We start from the raw sequence: 24,970 nt of genomic DNA, 5'->3' as shown, positions 1-24,970 counted from the left end.
ATAGTAATAATTGTTTTTTTGGGGGAAAGGAAATGGCGCAGTATCTGTCTCATATATCGCTGGACACCTGAACCGCGCCGTAAGGGAAGGGATAAAGGATGGAGTGAAAGAAGAAAGGAAGAGGTACTCTGGAACTGCAATTCATGATCTGTGAGTACCTGCTAAGTGCGCTCCACCCACTTCATACAATATCAGGCGACTGAGTAGCGAGGTGGAGCTGCAATAAACGTTTTTCCTAAAGATCGCGTCCCGGAAACTTTTGTCCCCAGGCAGAATACGTCACTTAGAAATGGCAGAGCAAGCGAATAATAATTTAGAACTGACGGAAAATGTACGCAATGAGAAGCGCCCATATGAAAGGACGAAAATGAAAAATGAACTGAAGGTCACGCCCCTGACAATTCGTGACAATTCGTCACGCCCCTGACAATTGCTCAGCCGGCATTTTACTTGCAAAATTTATACGAAATTTAAACGAAAAAAATTGAAAATATGATATCTTTCTGTTAACCATGCACTGTAAAGGCCACAGTGGTTATATTCTGCGCCTTTCTGTATCACCTGATCGATGGTATGAATATGGTCTACTGTCGAGTAGCCTTCACGAAAGCTATAGCCTATCCCTTTGGTTTATTGAAGTTTCACTGATTTTATAGAAGCGATTCGTTTAGTAAATACCTTGTAGGCAACGGACAGTAAACGTTAGCGATGTAACTGCTTCAATAAAGTAACTGCTTTCGCAGAAGTTTCGCATCAGATATATCTGATCTTCCCGCAATTTTTTAAACCTCCGCCCGCTGCAGTGGTTCAGTGGTTATACGGTGTTCGGCCGCTGAGCCCGAGGACGCGGGTTAAATTCTGGCCGCGGAGGCCTCATTTCGCCCGGCCTCATTTCGATGTAGGCGAAATGCAAAACCTTTATAAAAGTGGTCTATATACAGTCTATGGACTTCCTATAGACTCTATTGCCTTCTTATAGATTTTTATTTTTGTATATACACAGTCTATAGAGTGTCTATAGACAAAAGTCTATTACAACTGTATGGCCATAGATCTATAGATTGTCTATAGATTGTCTATAGGATTTGTATTGCCTGTAGACTATTCTCTAGGATTTGTCTATGACAGTCCATAGACGTTACAGACAGAAGTCTATGGACAGTCTATATGTCTAAAGAAATTTTTTTCAGGGAGGTGATCGTGTATTGCGCAATGTCAATGCACGTTAGAGATCTCCAGCTGGCCCAAATTCTTCCGGAGCCCTCGACTACGGGGTCCCTCTTTCTTCTTTCACTCCCTCCTTCACCCCTTCCATTACGGCACGACTGAAATGCCCGCCGACAAGCTTTCCGTTACCCCAAACTATTTTGTTGAAACCTCCGCCAGCGATCATGCGCAGCGAAGCATGCACTTGCACTCGGTACACTGCCACCGCATCGCACCACGCACTACATGACTCATACCTGTGGGTTCACAAAAGGCATGTGCCTGATTTTCTTTCCCGCATCGCGCAGGCGGCAGGCGGGGAAGCCGCCTCTAATCTCTCTTTCCGCGCCATCGCCGGATTTGCCGTCATTTTCGTTGCTTCCGGGCCTCTTTGTTCAGGGCCTCATTTCGCCGCCCATTTGTCTCCGCTGCACGGACCCCGTCGGGCGTAGATTTCCGACTGCTCGGCCGCAGCAGCGCGCGCGCCCATGCGCAAGCGGACCGACGGTGCGTGTCCGTCGCAGCAGCCGAGCCTGCACGGACACCACGGAGGAAACAGCGCCGCTGCGGTTTGCTCTGACCCGCTGGCCCGGAAAGCGTGTACACGCGTACGCCGTCCGCTGACTTGAAACACTCGAGCACGTGGCTTGGGCTGGCATTATCGCCTTTGTCCTTGCAAAGACTCCTTTAGACAGTCTATAGACTCTTCATAGACTTCTGTCAATAAAGCCTATAGACTCTTCTGGAGTAGCATGCTAGGCCGACCGACAACCAGGCAGACCTCTCCCATTCCATTAAAGTCCCTCCTCCTCCTCATCTATAGACTCTGTATATAGACAAACCCTAGAGAACAAAAACAAATCCTATAGACTGTCTACAGACAATCTATAGATTTATGGCCATATATCTTAATAGACTTCTGTCTATAGGCATTCTACAGGCTATGAGTAGGCGAAAAGAAATATCTGTAGGAAGGCAATAGAGACTATAAGAAGTCTGTAGACTGTCTACATAGCCCATTTTTATGAGGGTGAGCGCTGGTCGCTGGGACAGAGACCAGTCTGAGTGGCGTGATTGTGGTGATTGATGGTACCATGCAGGTGACCTGGAGCGCTTGAGCAGCCGGGGTGGAACTGCCAAACCGATCTTGTTTAGAGCAACCCCCTACTCGCCAGTAAATTCATACTGCAGAAATGCGATACCCAGAAATTTTCATGGTTAAAAGACACAAAGCGCCAACTGAGGACGTGCGCGCTGACGGCGTTTCCTCTGTAGAGCGGCGCCTCCGACTTGTTCGTGGATTTGGGTGCTCAATTAAGTGCTCAGGCGCGATGTTTTAGAAATAGAGAGAGAGAGAAACCCCGAGCGGTGAAATTGGGAATCTTTCGCGTCAGAGTTTAGAAAAGTCAGAAAAAGTACATGAGGTCCCCTGAGAATCTTTGCGAGAACAGTCAGCGTATATTATGCTAAGGCTCCCCCCCCCCCCTCCACACACACACACACACACGTGTGCGTACAAAATCTGATTTTATTAATTTGGTTACATGTTTACAACGTGAGACGCAAGGAGTACACGTAACAGTGCCCCCCCGCCCCCCCCCCCCCTCCCCCCCCCCCCAAATGAGACAATGGGATCCATGGCCATGAGATCCATGAGATCTGCATACAGCATACGGTGTGGAACACTTTATACTTTGCACTGTGGCAGCAGAGCTCAACATATATATGGCGAAATTCTAGAGGCCCGTGTACTGTGCGATGTCAGTGCACGTTAAAGAACCCCAGGTGGTCGAAATTTCCGGAGCCCTTCACTACGGCGTCCCTCATAGCCTGAGTCGCTTTGGGACGTTAAACCCCCTTAACCTAACCAAACCAGACGACTCCAAGGAAATAAACTACGCATGCACAGTCTTTGTCAAAAGTATCAGCCGAACGTGATTGAATCTATAGGCCGTTTAGTGGGACTCTTGCAGCATTCTTGGGAGTCGTAGCTTCTATATACCTTTTTTTTTTAGGGGGGGGGGGGGGGGGTAATGACGAGCGTACGCTTCCGGTGCACAACGAGCCACACGTCACTGACGAAACCTCTGGGGCTGTTTTCTTTTGACAAACGGTGTAAATGCATATTGTTTATGCACGTGGTCCTTTCAACATTTGAACGGGAGTATAAACTTAGCAGAGTCTGAGTTGAGAGAATAAATAAAGTTTATACAAGTTTTCTCAAGGGTATACACACCGATCGTCACGTCCATCCAATATAACAACCGCTTGCTCATTAGCACGATGTCAACTACTACGTGTACCGTGTTAATCACAGGCGGCGCACAAATAGTCATTGTTTGTGCGTGCGTTTTATATCGCTTATCTCCAGCAACGTATAGCGAAAGCGCACAACATGTCAAGGCAAAACTGTGCACCTCAACTCGGCTCAGACAGTACACAAACTGAACGACCGTCAAGATTTACTGTTTCGTATACGCTACCCACATTGGATCGTTTGTAGCGAGTGGACCTTGAGCTGTCTTTCCGATCCCTGCTTGTACGTCCGTCATCGACCAAAGCTTGTCATTCGCTCACGGTACATTACACTCTGATCTATACATAAGGGACGCGCACGCGGTAGAGTCCCGCGCGTCCTTATAGATCGCAATAACACGCGTCATTTGCGCGCGCTTTTTGCAGCACGGAAGGGGGAAATATGGCGGTCGCACATATGGACTGACCACGCGGACCCCGCCAAGCGCGACTGTGGGTTTTGTAGGCGTAGTACAGCGCCGTGCCCGTGTCGTCTCCGCCCACGCACAAACTCTGTCAAGGTCGAACATCGTCCGAGCACTGAAGAACGGGGCGTGTATCTATGGTTAAGACGCAATGGCATACAAGCTCCTGTCGTACGAGCAGAATATTCCGCGGCCCACGCGTCGAGCGCGCTGCCGCATTTAACTTATGCATATACGCATAAACGTGCGCGGCAGCAGCAGCGGCAGCAGCAGCAGCAGCGCTGGCAAACCGCCGACCGGCACCGGCACAGAGGCACAGAGGGCAATCAATGGAAGGCGTTGCCCGGGCGCTTCGAGATCTGGCGCTGATACTTTCGCGCCGCCGCTTTATTCTGCCTCGTATAGTTCCGGCTGTGGTCAGCCTCAGACTGCGTGTCCCCGCTGCCAAGAAGGAGAGCTTTCTCCGTTCTCTCCGTTTGGCAGGACACGCAAGACTGCGCCGCAATTATCCGCCGCCCGCGTACCGCATTTTCTTCCACATAGCATAAGGTGTGGAATCTGGCGTTGGTTTGACTTTGACACTACGCACCGGCTGCGATTCACATCGATTTTTATCCCTTGTGGCACCGCTCTATAGCTCAGCGAAAGGGGAACATAAAAAGGAATGTCTAAAAACAGGAAACATCTACTGAGGCTCGAGTTACACATTTAAACATCATTTTAAGGGTGGAAATTCGTTTACGGAGTAAATTGACGCAATTACGACACAATCGCAGCAGGGCGGCAAAAAAAAACAAACAAATATTATCCTTAAATCATTGTCTAAGTCGAGGTTACTATACAGGCCTCTTTTAGCGAACGACATCAGCGCACGTAATGGACCCAAGGTGGCCGAAGTGTCACTCATACATAGCCCATCTGTCGCTTCGGGACGTTAAACCCTTCAATTGATAAATTACATCGTTTTCCCTTTTAAAGAGCGCATTCATCGTCAAAACGATCAGCACCTGTCGAAGAAATGTAGTTAGCTCTGCCACGATGGGTGGAAAAATGGTAGAGCACCCTTGTTCCGAATAAGTGCACTTAACTGTGGCCAAATGAACTCCCATTGCGTTGTTGTTTCAGTCACCCTTAGACGTTAATATCAGGCGTTTAAGGACCTGAGTTTGGCACATTTAAACACCCTTATGGGTGTGAATTGGCTTTCAGTTTATACTGGAAAACGCAACGATTATATGCTGAAAGAAAGACTCAATAACCCGACTTCTGCTGGAATCATTAACCCGCGCTGTGGGCCTCACCGCTAACATTATATTTTGGTGTAAAACCAACAAGAGGTTGCGTGCTAAGTGCCCATGGGACCAGTAACGGCTCTAAAATTTCCCGGCAATGCAATTTCCTCTTCCTCCGAATGGATTCTTATGCCAGGCTTCTACAGTTAGTCACGGCTGCTTCGTCGAAAATAATGGTGGACATGGGTGCGTACAACGCGGAAGAAATTCACAGTCATTAAAACCCATGACAACATGAAGAAAACGCCAGTTTATTTCCCTTCATTTTATGAAAGTGACATAACCCAACTCGGAAATTATATTTAGACCTCATGGTTATGCCGGAATAAATTAGAAGAAAATAAAAAGCGTCACTGTTTGCATTACATTGGGCACAAATCTGTATAACCACACTTCGAAGGTGTATCCATGCTAACGGCAGCACTCAAAAACACCCACGGGGGTAAAGGAAAGGCTATAGACGTAACAAGAACGCCGACAATGTTATTCAGATATTGTGTTGCGTCTACCTTCTATCCCTTGTGTGTGTGCGTGTTTACGTGTGCGTGCATGCGTGCGCGCGTGCGCGATGCGATATGCATGGTGAGGCGCGGGGTGATCACCGAACAAGGAACAAGCTAACAGGAGTATATACTAAGTGCTCCATAATATAAACCGCTCGCAAGTCAATGGGCACGCGTGAGCGGCACTGCGCAGTCCATTCAGTCCAGCACAACTATAGCTGGCACAACGAACAGCGAGAACAAGTGAGAGTTGCGCTCACGAGGGACCGATAAAGCAGCGAAAACTCCAAATCAGTTTTATTAATTACAATTAGCGTGATATATATGCATGACTGCTGCGGGCTGACTGAGGAAGAGTAACTGAAAGCGCTGCATGCTCGTCTTTTACTTGAGCACCCATTAAATACCTTTACGCCTGATTTAACTCTTCTGTTTCATTTTATTGCTCGTTCTCACTTTTCTGAGCTTATTGTTCACTAAAGGTCGGCTGACTAGCCATGTATAAGTTAGCCGAATTAGTCTGCCATACCTCCGTTCCACATACTGAAAAACAGTAACCGCTTGAACTGAACCTGAACAATTGCGAAAATTTTGACACTGGCAGTATTCGTTGCGGACTTTCCGAGCGGCTATTTTGAGCGTGTACCCGACACAAAGCCACCTGCCCCCGTTTAATTCACCCCTTTACCTCCTCGTCCGATTTCATTTCTTTAGAATAGGGTGATCCTATCGGTTAGGGACATAGGGGAATAGGGGACGGGCGCGCCATGTAGTGAGCAGGCGCAGGACAATAATGGCCCTCCGGTTATTGTCCTGCGCATGCGCACTGGCGCCCCGTTATTCCCTTATGCCCCTAACCGATAGAGTCACCCTGTTCTAAACGTCCCTAATATATCCCGAACTGGTCCACGGCGCTAAGTGCCCTCGCTCCCTGCGCCAGTGATACGCATGGGCAATGCAACTGCTTAGACTTTTCTTTACATGGCAGCGTTGGGAGAGCAACCCGCTAATAGAGACGTTACAGCATAGCGCGATCCGCAATCCCCTGCCGTGGTCCGCTTCCGCGCGGCGCGTGCGCAGATCACCCCGAGGGCGCCAGATTGCGCCAGGCGTCGGCCAGCTGCGCACATATGGCACCACGTGGTCGGGACCAGTCAGCGCGGTGCTCCTGACAACATGAAGGAGGTATAATGCGGCAGGGATATTCGGTAGTCGGCTACATGGCACGGTGTGGACGAGGACACGCTTGCATGCACGGCAGCCAGATCACTCACGCCGTTGGAATGAGTTCAATGTTTCCGGATGTTTAAGCGCACGCCGGCCAGCGCGCAGTCCCCCGCGTTTGCGTCTCGCTGCGTGCGGTCGCGGCGTATATTCTCTCTCGCGCTGGGGCAGGAAATGGTTGTATAGTGTTTGCTTGCGCGGAGATATCTCTTTCCTTTTTATGATCGCCTATTATCAGGGGCATGCGGAGGGTTGCGTCGAGTGTTTATTACAAGTTCGGTCCAAACACCTGCGCGCTGTAGCTGGCATGGGTTCAGTGAACATTGTTTACAAAGGTGCATAGCCAAACGCGGGCGCTCGCTTGGCTGTCCACTTGCGTGCCGCTGCCCATATTAGGTGCTATACATCGTTGAAGGACAGCATTTTCCACCCACCCGAAAGGGAAACCCTGTCGTCTTGAAGGTTCCTAGCGGTCAACGAAATGATACCATTTCGCGGTTCGCGCTACGTCATATTACGGTCAACAACTATCCAGGTAAACGGAGAAGTACGGGGGAGAGAGGAATGCAAGTAGGGAGAACCTTCCCCCTTCCTTGTTGGAGATATCTGTGCACTCCTACGGCGAACAATAAATGTTTATGGGAACGAAAAAATGAAATGAAAATTGCCTTGGGGGCGAAAGGAACTGGCGCAGTATATCTGTCTCACATCTTGGCGGACACCTGAACCGCGCCGTAAGGGAAGGGACAAAGGAGGGACTGAGGGAAGAAAGAGCACACGGGCGCCTTTTGAGTTTCGCCTCCACCGAAGCGCTGCCGCCGCGGCCGGGTTCGAACCCGGGTACTCCGGATCAGTAGCCGAGCGCCGTAACAACTGAGCCACCGCGGCAGGTAAAAAAAAACAGTTTGGGGTAAAGGAAAGACGCAGTAACTGTCTAACTTGTCGCTGAAGTACATGGTTCCTCATTACCAAGCCTAATGAGGAACCATGTACTCCAGCGTCGTCCTCGTCAACTCCTTTTCTTGTGTACGCGTCCTGTTCCGCTGGTTTCTCTACCTGGTACCATGTACTCCACCTTTTAACAATTTTAAGATCTTGTACATTCACAAAGATAAACTAACTAGAGAAATCAGCGAAGCATTTCATATCCACAAAAACCGCGACACATGCGTAAACACCCTATCCGTCCTCGTTCATGACTGTGCACTATTGTATCTCGATCCCCATGACTGAAGTTGTCAGCTTATCAGTGTTGTTGGTGAAGCTCAGGAGCGCTCTTGGTTGTAAAGAGAGTATATTTTACGTGCTCCTCTTCAATAAACCTTCAGTTGCTAGTCAGCGCTTGTCCCGTTTTCTTCTTTCTTGTCCTTGCGCTGTTTTTGTTCGATTGCTGCGAAGGGCGACAGTGGCACCATCAAAGGAACTGCGCAGTTTGTAATGCCGGCCTTGGCGCCCTTCGCGTCATGGCGCTTTTCTATGCAAACAACAGATGGAGCCACTAACGCCCTTTAGCAGAGTCCGAAGTGAACGAGGTCGATGAGCGAACCCCCCACCTCCTGACTTTAGCCTTTGCGTGTTTTTTCTTTTTTCTTCTTTTTGCTCTTTTTGTGCGGTTTATCTTTCTTTCTCTCCTTGTGCGCTTCCATCTTCTTGTTTTTTTTTTTGTTTTTTTGGTCCGGGTGCCCAACCTAATGGTGCCCACCCGTTACAAAGGGCAAGGCCTCAAGTATCTATCTATCTAGCGAAAACCCGGAGTTGGCGGATTTCGGTTTGTTGATTTCGAGGCAGACGATTACGGGTTTGCATCGTGCGCGGCTGAACCAGGTAAGTACTGTTGACAAACTTACTACGGGACAAAAGTTACCGCAATACCCAAGTTCTGTGCCCAATTTCAGCGTAAACGATCCAGCGGTTGAGGCGAGAAAAATTTCATGTCTTCACGATGAAGATGCACAATACTGTACAGCCCCGATATGGTGCTACACCGGCTCTTGATTGTAAATTCACAGTTCGAACAGTCTTGCAATTTTGTTAGCTCTGCGGCAGACTGAACCGACTCAATGGTGGTCACCGAGTAACTTTTTTAAAAATCTTTTTCCCTTCTGTTCACTCCGATCATCCCTTTCCTCACTGCGTTGCTGAAACGTAATTCGCGCGTTTGCTTGCTCCAAAAGACTGTAAACACCGCCGCGGTCTCCAATTCAGCCCATCACTTTGGGACGTTAAGTTCCATATAATAGAGAATTGTGTTCGTTGCGCAGAAGCTCTTGCCATGGTTGCGTTATGACATGTTATGACATGTGTAAATCTATGGTAAATCTCCCCTGCGGGATAGCTGCCGTACAATGGTGCAGTACTACACTGGCCGCCATGCAAATTCGGTTCGACCCTTTGATTCAGCCTCCATGCCAGTTATTTTCCCGTAGATGTGGTATGTATATAAATACGGTATAGAGGGCTGCGCGTACCCTTTCTTCGCTGAAGTTGTCAGCTTATCAGTGTTGTTGGTGAAGCTCATGCGCACTCTTGGTTGTAAAGAGAGTATATTTTACGTGCTCCTCTTCAATAAACCTTCAGTTGCTAGTCAGCGCTTGTCCCGTTTTCTTCTTTCTTGTCCTTGCGCTGTTTTTGTTCGATTGCTGCGAAGGGCGACAGTGGCACCATCAAAGGAACTGCGCAGTTTGTAATGCCGGCCTTGGCGCCCTTTGCGTCATGGCGCTTTTCTATGCAAACAACAGATGGAGCCACTAACGCCCTTTGGCGAAAACCTGGAGTTGGCGGCTTTCGGTTTGTTGATTTCGAGGCAGACGATTACGGGTTTGCATTGTGCGCGGCTGAACCAGGTAAGTACTGTTGACAAACTTACCACGGGACAAAAGTTACCGCAATACCCAAGTTCTGTGCCCAATTTCAGCGTAAACGATCCAGCGGTTGAGGCGAGAAAAATTTCATGTCTTCACGATAAAGATGCACAATACTGTACAGCCCCGATATAGTGCTACGCCGGCTCTTGATTGTAAATTTGTCTTGTAATTCTGATAGCTCTGCGGCAGACTGAACCGACTCAATGGTGGTCACCGAGTAACTTTTTTAAAAATCTTTTTCCCTTCTGTTCACTCCGATCATCCCTTTCCTCACTGCGTTGCTGAAACGTAATTCGCGCGTTTGCTTGCTCCAAAAGACTGTAAACACCGCCGCGGTCTCCAATTCAGCCCATCACTTTGGGACGTTAAGTTCCATATAATAGAGAATTGTGTTCGTTGCGCAGAAGCTCTTGCCATGGTTGCGTTATGACATGTTATGACATGTGTAAATCTATGGTAAATCTCCCCTGCGGGATAGCTGCCGTACAATGGTGCAGTACTACACTGGCCGCCATGCAAATTCGGTTCGACCCTTTGATTCAGCCTCCATGCCAGTTATTTTCCCGTAGATGTGGTATGTATATAAATATACGGTATAGAGGGCTGCGCGTACCCTTTCTTCGTCAGAGTAGGAGCTGTCTTCGTCCACGGAGCAGAGGCTGCCGGTTACGAGTTCCAAGAGAGAGGTGCTGCTTCTCGCCGGCGCAGCGCCGCGCGCCATGTGGTCGGCTGCACACGGACGCCGCGGGTTGCAACGTTGCGCAGGCCTTCGTCAGGTCTCTACACCTCTGCACGCGCCGCACCCTCACCTGTGTTTCGGCCACCCGGAGCTCACGATCTTCCTGCGGCGAAGACAGTTGCCTCCCATGCGTGACCCATTGATCACAATGGGCCGCATACGTGCTTGTGTTGTTTCGCGTCTGCCTAGCGAACACATGAGTGTACGCCGTCGACAACCGTGTGCCACAAGATAAAAAGGCGTTCTCTTCATTACTTTCGCCAGGTGCGGGGTACATGAATATATAAAGCTGTCGTCCCTGTTGTGTTCTGTTTTGGCCAGGCCCATTTCACACAGCTGGCGCTCGGAACGCGTACTACATACGTGTACGAACTCTCCGAGACGCTGCACCGCCATGTGTGCTTCTCAATCTCTGGCGTGCCTGTTGCTTGGTAGTTTGTAGTGGAAACAATGAGGGCATCGCGCACAAAATGTTTCACACAATGATTTGACATATCGCGGCCCTTTTTGCAGGTTTTCGTGCGCTGTTTTCTATCGAACGAACGGCACTACTACCAGCAGCAAACGGTGAGAGCAAAGAGAAAGTTATGAAGCTGGTCTTGATGTTGACTATAATGTGAATTACCGACGAAGATTCATGACTGCTATCTGACGGAACAACCAACAATGCAGCAAGCAGTGGAAACGAAAGCAACGGAAGCATGGAATACATGGCATGGAATACATGCCAGCACGAAGTCAGGAAACGAGTCAAGACAAGGTGGAGCCGACGGGAGTAGTTGCGGTAGCTGCGCGCGAATTGGCGGCAAGTTGTTTGAGTTGGTTTCATATTATAACCGAAGTTCTCTGCAAAAAAACTGCCCGGAGTGTGGTGCGAGGCATGCGGCGTTCGTTTTTAAGTCGGCTGGATCGTCGCGCACCGCATGCTTAGGGCATATGATTTTGTCGGCCAGGAAGTGCGCGTTGCACTGCCTGCAAAGACCGTTGAAAACCGTTAGGACTCGTCCATCATGGAGCTGGACGATACAGACTCTCTCGTTAGCAATACACTCACAGTGTTTGGTGAACTACCATTCGACATCCTCGATCAGTCATGGATCGACACTGCGTGGGATGGCAGGTACACAGACGTTAGTCTCCCTGATGTTGACCTGTTGGAATCGTGCGAGGGAAACTGCCATGCTCTGCTGGACGCGCTGGCGAGCGCCTGCGAAGTTTGCGAAAAGTGGTCCCTTTATTTGGGGCCTGAAGACGTAGGAGAAGGAAACGCCGACGAAAAACTGTGGCAGACGCTCATGGAGAACGGAGTTCACTACAAAGCGCTTCTGGGTTTGGTGTACCTAGGCATCTGCCAGGGTAACTCGCCGGGCGCCACTTTCGCGAATAAGAGGATCGCCTTGCGGTTCTGCAAGCTTTACTTCAACCTCGTGCTGGTGCCCGGTAGCACGGCCTACCGGATTTTTCAGGAGAGCCTATTTCAGAGCGCTGTGCAGTGCTTTCGGCTTCCTAGCAAGAGCAGCTCTAGTGGCAGCGACGGGACGGCAAGTAGAAACTCGTCTCAGAATGCGTCCGGTCGAGCGTCAGGTCGAGCGGCCGGTCGCGGCGGCAGGCGAAAGCAGAATGCCGCTGCCTCTGTCTCTAGCCTCGATAATTGCGACGCGGATGGCGAAATTTCGGTCGCTGAAAGTGAGACCATTTCCGAGTCCATGCTGTTGGACTTCATGACTTGCATGACAGACACGCTCAGAGACCTCGGCTGGATGTTGCAGACGTTCAGCCTGCGTTCATACGGGGACGTGACTGACTTCTTGGTTCAGCACCTGTGCGAGATTACCCAGCTCGACATCCCCGGCGCTGTCGTGAACTTCAACATCGATTTCGAGCAGCGTTTTCGCGGCTGCCACTACCGCCAGCTGACGACGTACGCCTACTGCACGCTCAAGCTGCTGTGCTTGCCACTGCACGGCGAGCCTGCCGAAAATTTCCGCACCATCGCCAAGAGCCTGATGCCGCATATCCTGATGCTTGCCGCCGGCAATGCGCAGTCAGTGAGCCGACCCTTCATCAACATACGAGACAACGCCATCTCATTTGTGGGCCACGTGGTGCGGTCCTGCGAAGAATCGCTCAAAGACAGCTTCGAAGACGTGATCATAATCTTGATACACAATGTCGCATTCCACGCCGTGGACAGAACCGATTTCCGTCTCAAGACTGCGCAAGCCGTGCTCATGCTTATGGGTGACCTGAGCGAGGAGCGCTTCAAGCGTGTTGTCCAGTGGTTCATCAGACTTACCATGGTGCCGTTGGCCAACCGACGCGTCTTTGCACTCGAAATGATCTTGGCCCTCATCTGGGACGAGCGGGTGGCCGACAAACGTTCTGACCTGTTGCTTGCTGCCATGAAGCGTTGCAATGACAAAGCAGCCACAGTAAAGACCAAGGCATTGTCCGTGTTAGCGTCTGTCACAAACGAAAGTCCTGAACTCTGGGTGCCGTTACTTAAGGTGTCTAACCCAGTCGAGCCAGGCGGCGAGGGTGAAGGGGAACAAGTCGCAGTTGAAGACGACCGCCTCTCTCAACTAATGCAGGTGCTCAAGTACCGCACAGAGGACTCCAAGGTGAATGTGCGCAAGGCAGCACTTTCACTGTTGCAGAATGTGCTCTGTACCAGTAAAGACTTCATCAAGGAAGAGTATGTGGAGGTGCGTCTCATAACCTCTGTCTTCCTCCCTTTAGTTGTAGTGTTTTTCTAGGGTGCTGCGATACACCCCACAGCTGCTTTGTACCTGCCAGTCACCGCTAAAGTGGTGCAGAAGGCTGCGGAAGTGCTCTTTGAAATGCACTTCTATGCACCTCTTCAGGCTGTGCTGTCAGGCAGTGAAGAATTTTTTGCAACACCCGTGCGTTGTGTAATACGTGTACATTAGTAGAAGACTGTTCCCTCCAGCATTTTTGTTTTTGATGTCTAAAAATGAGAGGCAACTGTACGTATTCCACGCAGTGCACTGTTGTTGCTCATTGCCTGACAACCTCTCTCACCGAAAACAGTTGTATAAGCTAGAAAAGAAAAAAATAACGAAATACTGTTGTCGCCCCCCCCTCCCCACTAGCCATTTTTGCAAATGAAATTCATGTATCAACACTGATTTTTAGGTGCGGATCCCAGAGGTTACTCTACACTGCCATTCATGTCAAAATGGCGGGAACATGTCCTTTGTGGCAAGAGTGTCGTGAATTTGTATAGACCAGCAGCAAGATTTTTAAATCCAATTTTCTGGAGATGAATGAGTCTTTTACTGCTGGACAAAAGCCAGCTTAGAGAAAGAGCGAGAGAATTGTTATTTACTGATAATTGTAATTGGACGGAGTTTCTCTCAATATCACCAATGTTTCACATTGCTTTTTTGAAGAATTGGTGGCTTGATAAAAGGCTGTGCTGCCTGTTTTGCTTATATTGTGGTGTGAGTAAAATACCGAAGCATGTGCTGTGTAAGAAAGGGAAGGCTTAGATTTAATGACTAGGAAAACTGCATGGCACACTTTTTCTTAGAGGTGATTGCAAGTTTTTTAAGCCTTGATGCTGGTGCTGTTGCCACGCTCAAGCTGACAGACTGCACCTTGCCCTAAAAACTAAAGCTTCAGCACTTATCTTGTGGCAACAATCTCATGAGTAAATTGGTCTTTAAAGATGTGTCGTTAAACTTGTTTGGCATCATGCTGTAAATTTTGAAGCATGTACCTTCTAATTAAAGGGGTCCACGAACCATTGTCTGCCCCGACTTGTACCACGCCACAAGTAAGGGTTAAAACACTGGCTGAAAAGGTTAAAACACTTAAAGTGTGATCAAGCCAATGTAGCAAAGCAATTGAGAACACATTATTGCACTTCGGCTTCTGCGACGTTGTACCGAAGACAGAGTTCCTTCAGTTCGGCCTGCAGTGTAGGGAATATAGCAGCAGTTCGGGCAAAACGGTGCTGCACTGCTTGTAGCTTAATGTAGCGCAACGACAGGGCTGCTGGAGAAGCAGCCACTTATGCTGGGTAGCACTCCATTTTTGATCTTGATGCTGGCTGCCGGTCATCCGCCACTACAGGACCAGGAAAGACACCACGTTCCCCAAACATAGCCCAGGGACGTTTGACTACTGGCCTGAGCCACCAGAGCCACAATGTCAACTGACAGTAGAACTACGCTGCAACAGAGCTCAGGCCTTTGTCTAACTCTGTGCCTCATCAAGCATCACTATCGCAATCAAATGCGCAGTCATTCTACTGAGTGATGAACATGAATGATGAAAAAGACTGCGCGTGGCATGCAGACTTGTTTGCTGAGCTGAAAAGGGCTATAAGGCCAATGATTTAAGGTACAGGTGTACTTGTGGAACCTATTGGGTTTATGTGCATTGAACAGACAGACCTCCGAAACATTGCTTGAATTTGGTAATGAGTTGTTCTTCGTTGTAATTTAAACACCCTCTCTACTTGGAAAACAGAAAAGACCATTTGGCAGCTTATTGTGCATTGCCCTATTGCTGGCACCATGAATGAGCCCTGTGTTATGATGTGCATTGTGGAAACCATGAAAGCTTTTCTTATTTTTGGTGCTTGTCTGCATGTGCAAGTGAAAACCACCGTTGCTTGTGCTTGCAGGGGCTAATTTAGGCAAGTGAGCCAACAAGCTGTGACACATAGCAACATGAGCTTGACCTTTAGTAGCTACCTAAACAGCGCGATGCCTTTATGAGTATCATGTCAGTGCACATTAAAGAACCCCAGGTGGTTGAAATTTCTGAAGCCCTTCACTACAACGTCCCTCATAGCCTGAGTCGCTTTGGGACGTGAAACCCCATAAACCAAACCTTTATGAGTATTGATGGAAAAAAACGTGCTACACTAGGAAAGATATGACAAAACAAAACAGTTAAGGTACACAGGACAAGCGCGTTTTATTCTTTCCTAGTGTAGCACGTTTTTTTCCATCATTATATACAACCAACTAGCTCCCATTGTTGCCTTGCTTGCCGTTATAAGCTCTAGGCCAGCCGCAGATTGGAAAGGGTGGAAGATGATGTGGGGCTTCCCTGGCTGATCAGCTTTATGCTCACTTCTTACACTGGCCCTGGCGTTACCTGGCTTTTTTTTTTCCCATGTCTGGATACATTTTGTTGTGTAATGGTCATAAAGCCCAAGTCTCTCAATACTGTACAATCCTTTGCACTGATTCGTTTTCACTGGGAAAGCATGCAACTGAGACTACACCCCAAGCTACACTGCAAATCCGTCACATAATCAGTATTTTTTACTGGTTTATGCTGTGTCTTTTTTGTGAACAAGGGCGCTACTCACAGCTGATTTACTGAAGGCTGGACCAAGCATATACAAGGTACTTCACCTAAGACTACACAGTTTTTAAAAATAGGCTTTTTTTGTGTTGGAAGAGCACTTTTTCCAGCATAGCACTGTCAGCAATTTAATGCATAAGGGTGCTAATAAGACGTACTAACTAGCAGGTTGGTTAACTAATATTGAATAGTTAACTTTTTAACTATTACTATTAGGCTCCTTAATTATTGACGTGTGTACCACACTGTAAATAATACCCATATCAGTTTTTAGAATTTCAAAAATGCTGTTACCCTCGATGCTGTTACCCAACAAATTTTGCCTACATTGCACCAAAATACATGCGTTTTCAAAAAGCTTGCAGGCAAAGCAACCTCTCCAGTGCTCGTAACTCGTTGAATTAGCCAAAATTTGATGGGCCACAGTGCTGAGGGCAACAGAGTTTCCGAAATTCTAAAAACTGATATGGATGTTACTTACGGTGTGCAACACACCTCTCAGTAATTAAGGAGCCTAATAGTAATAGTTCAGAAGTTGGTTAGTCACCAACCACCACGTGGGTGGCCACGTGGTTGGTGACCAACCACGTGGAGAGAGGGAGAGGAGACGGGGGGGAGAAAGTGAATCACGTCCAGGGATGAAGATGAAGGAATTCCCAGTGAAACGGAGCGGTGAAAGACTGACTTTGCAATTCGACTAAGCGAGTTCCACTCGGCCGCCGTCACTATTCAATATTAGTTAACCAACCTGCTAGTTAGTACATCTTAGCAGTATTCTTATGCACTACATCCCTGTCAGTGCTATGCTGGAAAAAGCGCTTTTCTAACACAAAAAGTCTATTTTTAAAAATTGAGTAAAGTCTTCGGGGAAACACCCTGTATATATCCACAGGCCTGCAGATGCACAACCTTACAACGAATCTTGTTGACTGGCAGACGGGAAGTTATACCACGTGCAAAAGAAACTTCATCTCTGCATTGTACAGCACAATTGACGTGTCATTAATGCAATCTTGTCCTGCTTTTCTGATAGAAAATGCCTCCAGTGTTTCACGAGCAGTTTATTGCTTACTTTTGCCTAGGATTTGCCTCTGATTTTCCTAGTGGTATGCCTAAAGAATTTTCCTAGTGGTATGCCTAAAAGGATTTGCGTAGTGGTACTTTTGCATAGTGGTATGACAGTCTTGAAGTAAATCAACAAAAATGGGGTAAGGCAAGACGAAGAAAAGCCGTCTGTGTGTGGATAAGGTCGCCGTCATGCTTGCACATGTGCGCAGATCCTGAAAGAAAGCTGCCTGGATCTAGCTCTGCTGGTGCGCAAGCAGGCGTTGCATGCCTTGACCAAATGCTTGCGGGTGCACCCCCAAGAGGAGCTACTGCAGCGCTTCTGGCTGGAAGGGGCCCTGCCATTGGTGTTGGATGCCGAGAGTTCTGTCGTGGAGAAGGCTGTCGAGGCATTCGAGGAGCTGATTCTGGAACCACTGTGTCTCATGTCCCCGGGACCTGAGGCAAACCTGGCCTGGTGTCTGCTGGGACAGGCAAGTGCTTCTGAGGCCATTGCAATATCTTTGACTTGACTGTGTGCTGGCTGTAGCCGGTGGGGTTCGAGATTAACTGTAGAAGTTTGGCAGCACTCTTCATTAGCACTTGATATGTTTACCCCAGCTGTTGCAGTTTTATTCTAGTAGTCGCCCCTACATTCCATGCTACACCCATACTTGTAAACGACATGTATAATTGTGGGCACCACACACTGTGTATCACATACTGCATTGAAACACTCTTCAGGTATGGCAGGCAACTCATCGCCCTAGCAGTCTTTCATTTGCCACAGGAAGCTGAAATAAACTGCACGATGCAAGGTCTTAGGCTAAGTGGGTGACCAACTTCTCTGGTCTCCTGTTCAATAAGGAGATTATCTCATTGGCAGCAAGGATTTTTGAGTTGTTGTAGTGCAGCATGATTCCTTGCAGCCACGTTCTTGGGCACTTCTTATTGATGTTCCAAAAAAATAACAGTTAACAGTAAGAGGACACCGGTGTGTCATTCAGCAGCTGCTCAATGTAACCGTTACCCTATGACCACTTATTGCTAATGAAAGTTGCCAACATTTGTTTTCTCTCTTTGACATCCTGGGTTGTGACCACCACTTTTCCAGGGAAGCCCCAAACAGATATGCCGCTTTTTTTGTAGCGACAGCTACAGTACGCTAGCATTTCGAGCCTTCAGCGTACCAACCACGTGGAGAGAGGGAGAGGAGACGGGGGGGGGAGTGAATCGCGTCCAGGGATGAAGATGAAGAAGGAATGCCCAGCGAAACGGAGCGGCGAAAGACCGACTTTGCAATTCGACTAAGCGAGTTCCACTCGGCCAGCTGAAGCTATCACGTCACTCCAGGTTTAACCAGAGCAAACTTTTTTCCCTGTTCATGTTGGCGCATCCAGGTGTTATTACTAGTCATGATGTCTTCTAAATGGAAAGAGTTTCCAGTTTAAAATTGTTGTGCCATACTGTGGTCCCATCCAGCCTGAGCCAACTTTCCGCCTCAGTGAAAAATGTGTGGCACCCATTCACATGAAACCTGCCAGAAAAATTGTAGAAACACTTGGTGGGTCACTCATCAGGACTGCCTCAAGTGTTTTCATATACTGAGAGCGGATCTTTCTAACGAGCTTCTCCCACGAGTGATGCTTTCTGCAGTCAGTGGCATTGACCATCTGCTAGTGGGTACGTGTAGCGAAGCACTATCTCGAAAAGTATGTGACAGCAGTTGAAGTAGCTTTGGCTAAATATTTAAACCAGTTTTTAGACAATAAGGTGACATCACTTGGAAATCCCATTGAAGTTCTTGATGGGCAGGTCAAACCACAGTAGCGTAGTGCAACTTGCAGCAGCACATTGCTTGCACTGGGAGACACTGTGCTAGCGAACTGACAGTTCAACATACTAGAAAAAGCCAACAGTTATTTGCCCAACACTTATATTCTTCTAGGTTTCCAGTTTCCTATGTTACGAAAATTTTCATGACTCCTGCAAAACAACTTTGGTTGGCAGTCTTGAAACGAGCATTAAATGAAAGGAATGAAAATGTGTTGCACAATTTTACCATGGGCGGCAGGAACACATCGGAAACATACTACGAACAGCTCCATTTTATTTCTTGCCTTTTGCCTGGATAGATTAATACTGATACTATACCTGTCGAAGCATAATAAAAAAATTCCAGACGGTTTAGCATGAGTAGGCCAAAATCAGATTAGGTGCACTTGCACTTCTGTTTTCACTTCGGTTTCGGCTCGGTTTCGGTTCAAGGCTTGGTTTCCAAGGTCAAGCAGGCTTCAGGCAAAGATCTGCGAAATCAGACTTCAGCTCCACCTTACGGGTATGACGGGATAGCATTAATGGGTTAATGGCCATATATGCGGAATTGGTCATTTTCTACTTTACATTCATAGATCGCTGGGAGCCCTCATACCACTCCTGGTGCAGTGGTGAAGCAGTTAAGCAATGCGCCACTGCTCTGCGATGGCATGTGCTGCCACTTGCAGGACTTGTGAGACCCAGGTTGCTTCACGATCACGGAGAGAGGCTTTGGACAGACAAACATCGGTGAAATCTGAGATTGGGGGTTCTAGTGCCCCGCCGCGGTGGCTCAGTGGTTAGGGCGCTCGACTACTGATCCGGAGTTCCCGGGTTCGAACCCGACCGCAGCGGCTGCGTTTTTATGGAGGAAAAACGCTAAGGCGCCCGTGTGCTGTGCGATGTCAGTGTCCCCAGGTGGTCGAAATTATTCCGGAGCCCTCCACTACGGCACCTCCTCTTCCTTTCTTCTTTCACTCCCTCCTTTACCCTTCCCTTACGGGCAGTTCAGGTGTCCAAGATATATGAGACAGATACTGCGCCATTTCCTTTCCCCCCAAAACCAATTATTATTATTATTATTATTATTTAGTGCTAACGCACTAAAAGCAGCTAAACATTTATGCCAAATTTTGTCCTTCCTAAAATATTTATTTTTCTTTCCAGACTAGTGCAACTTTCTTACCTGACATTGGACACCATAATGAGAGGAGCACTGTGTAGTGTACACTGTTTAGCAGTACCACAGCATTCACATCCTGCGTGGCAGTGTGCAATTTCTGCAGAGCTTTACAAAAGTTAGAGCACAGAGAGGCACATGACATTCATGTTCATTGAAATTTGTTTTGTTGGGAGCTCTAATGTTGTAATATATTACTCTATGCTGGCTTTAGTGCATTAAAGTGGGAACTGCTATTGTCAGACCTCTTTTAACCATAAAAAGGAATAGACAGCTGGAAGAAAGCTTGCTCACAGAACAGCCTTGTTCCCTGGTGCAGCCCACTTGCATATGTTTCAGTGATTGCGCCCCGCAGTGGGCTTAATCAGGCTGATGGTGATGATGATGATTGTTTTTACAGGCATTTCTGGGACATGATACTTTAGGAGTTGTATTTCCAAGTGTATTTGTAATATAATAAGAATGTCAGACTAAAGTGCTTCTAAAAGGCTTAGTTGGCGTGCACAATTACGTGCTCAAAGTCACTGATATGATTTTACTGTTTTCTTTGCTTGTTCTTTTACCTCTTTGTAAACTGGCTGACACTTTGTTGAGCATACTAGACAGGAATAAATGCTCGCTTTACTTTCAATGTGTCATCCTACCTTTTCATTCTACTTTTCTTTCATTCATGATTTACCAGTGCAACTTTGATTTTGGATCAGTGTGCAAATTACGGTACATATGCACAGAATGGTATAGGCAGGTACCAGAATGGGCACATCCTCTGCATTGATAAAACGAAATTTTGTGCTCATTCTACGATCTCTGTGATTGTAGAATGGAGCTAAGGTGGCTCTTCCCATTTTAACGGAAAAGAATAAGGGTATTTAATCTAATTGTGATACCACGCATTAATTTCTTGATACGAAACAGTTGAAAGTGCATATTTTATGTTTACAAGAACTGCAACTAAGTTGGACCCAGCTGCACCGTGCATATCATGCGCATGCCTTTGACTGGGCCAAGGACTAACAACGGCCGCTCACCGCAACTTTTGCATGGTACTTTGGGTGACATACTGATAAAAATAATGTACTTGTTCCTCTCTCAACAAGTGTGTCGCTTACGGATGCCACATGCATTGTTGTAGTGCTTGCACTGTTTCATGGTATGATTTTAAAATGCACTCTGTAGGGCATTAAAAAGTCTTTCACTGCAGAAATGGAGTTCAGAATGACAGAGTAGTGGCAGAAAGTTGACTTTACTTTGTCACCAATTTTGCTGTTCAGGTATCGCAGGGCCCATTTCGTGAGTACCACAAGTACCTACAGCAGGCCGTGCTTCAGTTGCATCGTGCTGAGAAGATACGGTTGAACCAGCTGAACAGCCTGAAAACTCACGTGGGTGGTGCCAATGATGCCTCTGTCTGGCTACTGCTCTCAAAGCTGTCTATCTGCTGTGACCTGGGACAGGGCAACTTTGCCTTTAGCTACTGGAAACAGCACTGGGAGGACCATCCAGAGGGTTGCAGCGTCCCGCATGCCTCCAACGAGACCGTCAACCATGTGCTCATTGTCCTCAAGAAGGTGTCCCGCCACTTGTCCTCGAACGCCCTCAGGGAGCTAATTGTCGACATGGAACAGCGGTTGTCTCAACTGAGCCTCCCTGTTGATGTTATCCCTCGCACAGTGGAGTGCTTGCACAGCCTCAAGCGCAACCTACATCGAGAACGGCCTGAGCTGGGCGAGCGTGCCATTGAGGTCTGGTGCAAGCAGATGCTGGACAAGTGCCAGGCATTCCTCTCCGAGGCCGTTTCGGGAGCCAAGGGCGAGGATGGCGATCTCCAGGATGAAGAGCTTGTTCGCCACCTTGTGGTTCTCGGAGAAGCGGCGCAGCCTGCCCCTCGTGCTGTCTCTGGTCAGCTTCACCAGTTGGTCCAGGCCTGCATGACCAGTTTGGACCGTATGGAACCTGCAGAGCCTGCTTCTGGGGAGGATGCTGCAGTGTCTGAGCCAGATGCAGAAAACGTGGAGGCCAAGGACACGAAACCTCCCAGACGGTCTAGGGGTCGACTGGCAGGGCCCGGAACGAGCCATCTGCGGACCTCTCGGCGCGTGCGCGCCCAAGCCGTGATAGTGATGGGCATGCTCTGCATCCAAAATGAGATGCTTGCGAAGACTGTTGTGCCAACCATGGGCAATGCCCTGTCCAGCACCCAGGACCCGATGATGCGTGCGAACCTGATAGTAGCTCTGACCGACATGTGCAAGCGTTACGCTGTTTTGGTCGACCCGTACCTGCCTGTTCTGACACGCTGCATCAAGGACCCTGTTCCGGCTGTCCGCAGCTTGGTCCTCACGTGTCTGCTACAGCTGCTGCAGCAGGACTTTGTCAAGCTGCATGGCCGGCTTTTTTACCGGCTCCTCTCAGCCTTGACAGATGAGGAGCGTGAAGTCCGTGAGTTGGCTGAGTTTGGCCTGGTTGACTGCGTCCTCAAGCGGAGCCCGCACATATTCTACCAGCGGTTTGTAGAATGCATCTGCTACTTCAACTGTTACGGGAGTGGCGGCAGCAATCAGGCATCGCAGGACAACATTGTGGAGACATCCGAGCGAGACAAGCGCCTGTTTGGCCTTGAGGGGGCAGAGCAGCGCGAACGACGCATGTCATTGTATCGCTTCTTGCTGCTGAACATGTTAGATGAGGACCGTTTCAAGCTGACTCTGGCTCTGACCCAAAGCATGCTGACGCCTTGTACGGACGAGTTGGCCATTGGGCCCACATTGGAGGAGCAGTGCCCCGAAATGCTGTACGATGCCTTGCGGGTGCTCTGCTCTGATGAAATCAAGCTGCAGACGATCGCGGCCGCAGCTGAGGATGCAGCAACAGAGGAGGACCCTGCCCAGGCCCTGATGCACTCGACGCGCAAGACCCTACTCTCCACTGTGGTGAGTACTGGCAGCAGGGGCTTCTGAAGCACTGCTGCTCTTCTTGAGGTCATTGGCCCCGCATGACTGGTCATGGCAGTGCTTCCCCTGTAGGCTGTTCATTCTTTATTCCTGTTCTGCCACGCAGGCAAGCTAACCAGTTAGTCCTGTGCCTTCTGTTATCCTCAGCTCTGCATCCCTGCAGTCTGACTCTGGACAGTTTTAGCAGAGAATTTTTGCATCTTTTCGCTGCTTTTGCTGAATGCGGAGCCCTTCTAGACTCGCATCCATGAAGTGAAGTTTTAGCTGAGCAGTCCGAATATGGCGGCCTATATAGGGCCTTTAAAGGCGAATTGCTGCGGGCACTCACTTGATATGAATGGAAGAGCTACAGTTCTAAAAAAAAAAAGAGAAGGAAATATAGCCTATCAGTCTGCTGTGCAACAAAAGAATTTGTTCATGTTATTGAACATGAATGTATGATAAGAAAAAGTAAAATGGCGCCTGTACTGTGTTGGAGTGGTTAGTATTGCCAGGTCTGCTTGACTTTCCTCGCATGTGAGCAGAGCGGACATACTCTCGACTAAGTGGGAGTGCGAAGGTGCTTCGCTGACACTGTCTTCTGATAGAGGACAAACTGAAGTCGGTCTGTGTTGATAGATTACCGCACTCTAATGACAAAGATGCCACTTTCACTTAAAACAGAGCTTTTATAACCATGAAAGGCCAAAAAGTGAAATACATGTCTCATGCAAACTGCGGTGCATAGAGAGATTTTTTGCTTGTGAATCTCTGGGGCTAGGCAACACCACCATAGTCCTTGTTTTGGTATGGACGTCATAAGTTTGAATCGAGTGATGAGAAAATTTTTAAATCCAATTTTCTTGGCAATAAATGCATCTCATGCTGCCGCACATAGTTGTAGCTAGACAGAGCCACAGGCATGGTTTTCAGTGAGACCAAAAGTTTGATGGGGTTGTCCTTGGTGTCCTTTTAACACCTTATGCTTTGAGGGGTTGAATTCAGCGCTCTTAAAAAGCCTCACAGCAAGGCCAATATACTGAAGCAAGTTGCTTAATTTCCTCTTTTAATGTTGGTCTGATATCATCGCAGTAGCGTTAAGGGTCCCATGTCGCAGAAAAGCCGGCGTCGACATTGTTGGCTGTGAGCGAAAAATGCCCAGAGGAGCAACCTATGTGGTAGGTAAGATATCCTGGTCACGTGACCTCGTGACATCATCACAACCTGCCCACCGGTTTGTGAGCAAGCTGCCCAGCAAGGCAGGCGGCAGTTCAATTAATGATTGGTTGTGAGAGGCTGCTTGAGAAGAACAACTTGGGTCTCACAAGCCCCACCGGTGGCAGCACCTGCCATCGCGAGGCAGTGGCACATCGCTCACCTGCTGCACCACTGTGCCAGGAGTGGTATGAGGACTCCTAGGAATCTATTATTGTGACGTAGTATGGGCATGAGCCCATTAATGCAATTGCATCATACCGTTACGGTGCAGCTTAAGTGTTTCCTCCAGTGTTTCTCCCCTTCATTATCTCCAGGAAACACCTGCATGTAGAGGTTTTACCACTGTGTCAAGTTTCCAGCTCTCTCTTCAGTGCCTGCTACATGTTTCAGCCTGCAAAATGTCTGGCAACTCTGGAGTTAAATTGCAAAGGCACCACAAATGAACACTGTGGTAGACATCTGCGAAACATTTTGATTGTTCAGCTGTTTGGTTTGCGACAAGTTTGTGTAGAAAAATACTTGTACTTGTCTGGAATGCACACTTCCAAGAAACGAAGGGAGTAGTATGAAGAACTGCATGTTTCGTTGCTTGGAGATTTGTCTCTGCAACCTCGATGCTATGCTGAGGCAGGCAAAAGTTCTGTTGCAGCCTCATCATTCCAGCCTTGTCCAGCCTAGTGTGCTTTCGCCATTATCAAGGTTCACCGAAAGAACTGTGTCCTCATTGGGCTTATGCTTGTACCGACCAAGTTTAAATAGACCTGTTAGACCTGTCCCACTTTAAGAACACAGTGACTTTAGGGGGTGTGGCCTTGTGGGCAAGAACTCTCATTGTGGTCTTCCTTGCTCCTTGTCCTTCATTTTGCCTCTTCTCAGTTCTTGTGTACCC

The 24,970-nt window shown here is 48.3% G+C and overlaps 2 protein-coding genes across 3 annotated transcripts in view; one reads left to right on the top strand and one right to left on the bottom strand.

The window, feature by feature from the left end:
• The window catches only part of Zw (glucose-6-phosphate 1-dehydrogenase Zw), a 39,411-nt gene extending 28,866 nt beyond the window's left edge, over positions 1–10,545 (bottom strand). The window contains exon 1 of the mRNA XM_077631370.1: positions 10,423–10,545. Coding sequence (XP_077487496.1) covers positions 10,423–10,530 — 108 coding nt within the window. The 5' untranslated portion in view covers positions 10,531–10,545. The remainder of the gene's footprint in view (positions 1–10,422) is intronic.
• A 117-nt stretch (positions 10,546–10,662) lies between these two features.
• LOC144098599 (condensin-2 complex subunit D3-like) overlaps positions 10,663–24,970 on the top strand; it is a 21,463-nt gene continuing 7,155 nt past the window's right edge. The window contains exons 1-3 of one of the 2 annotated variants that reach the window (XM_077631366.1): positions 10,663–13,253; positions 17,172–17,432; positions 21,205–22,863. In XM_077631366.1, the coding sequence (XP_077487492.1) occupies positions 11,559–13,253; positions 17,172–17,432; positions 21,205–22,863 (3,615 nt within the window). In that variant the 5' untranslated portion in view covers positions 10,663–11,558. The remainder of the gene's footprint in view (positions 13,254–17,171; positions 17,433–21,204; positions 22,864–24,970) is intronic. The other variant, XM_077631367.1, reaches the window with a different exon arrangement.

The sequence above is a fragment of the Amblyomma americanum genome, chromosome 7 (assembly GCF_052857255.1).
Source record: "Amblyomma americanum isolate KBUSLIRL-KWMA chromosome 7, ASM5285725v1, whole genome shotgun sequence".
Taxonomy (NCBI): domain Eukaryota; kingdom Metazoa; phylum Arthropoda; class Arachnida; order Ixodida; family Ixodidae; genus Amblyomma; species Amblyomma americanum.
The sequence above is the reverse complement of the archived record's forward strand: the minus strand, read 5'-3'. Positions and strand labels throughout refer to the sequence as shown.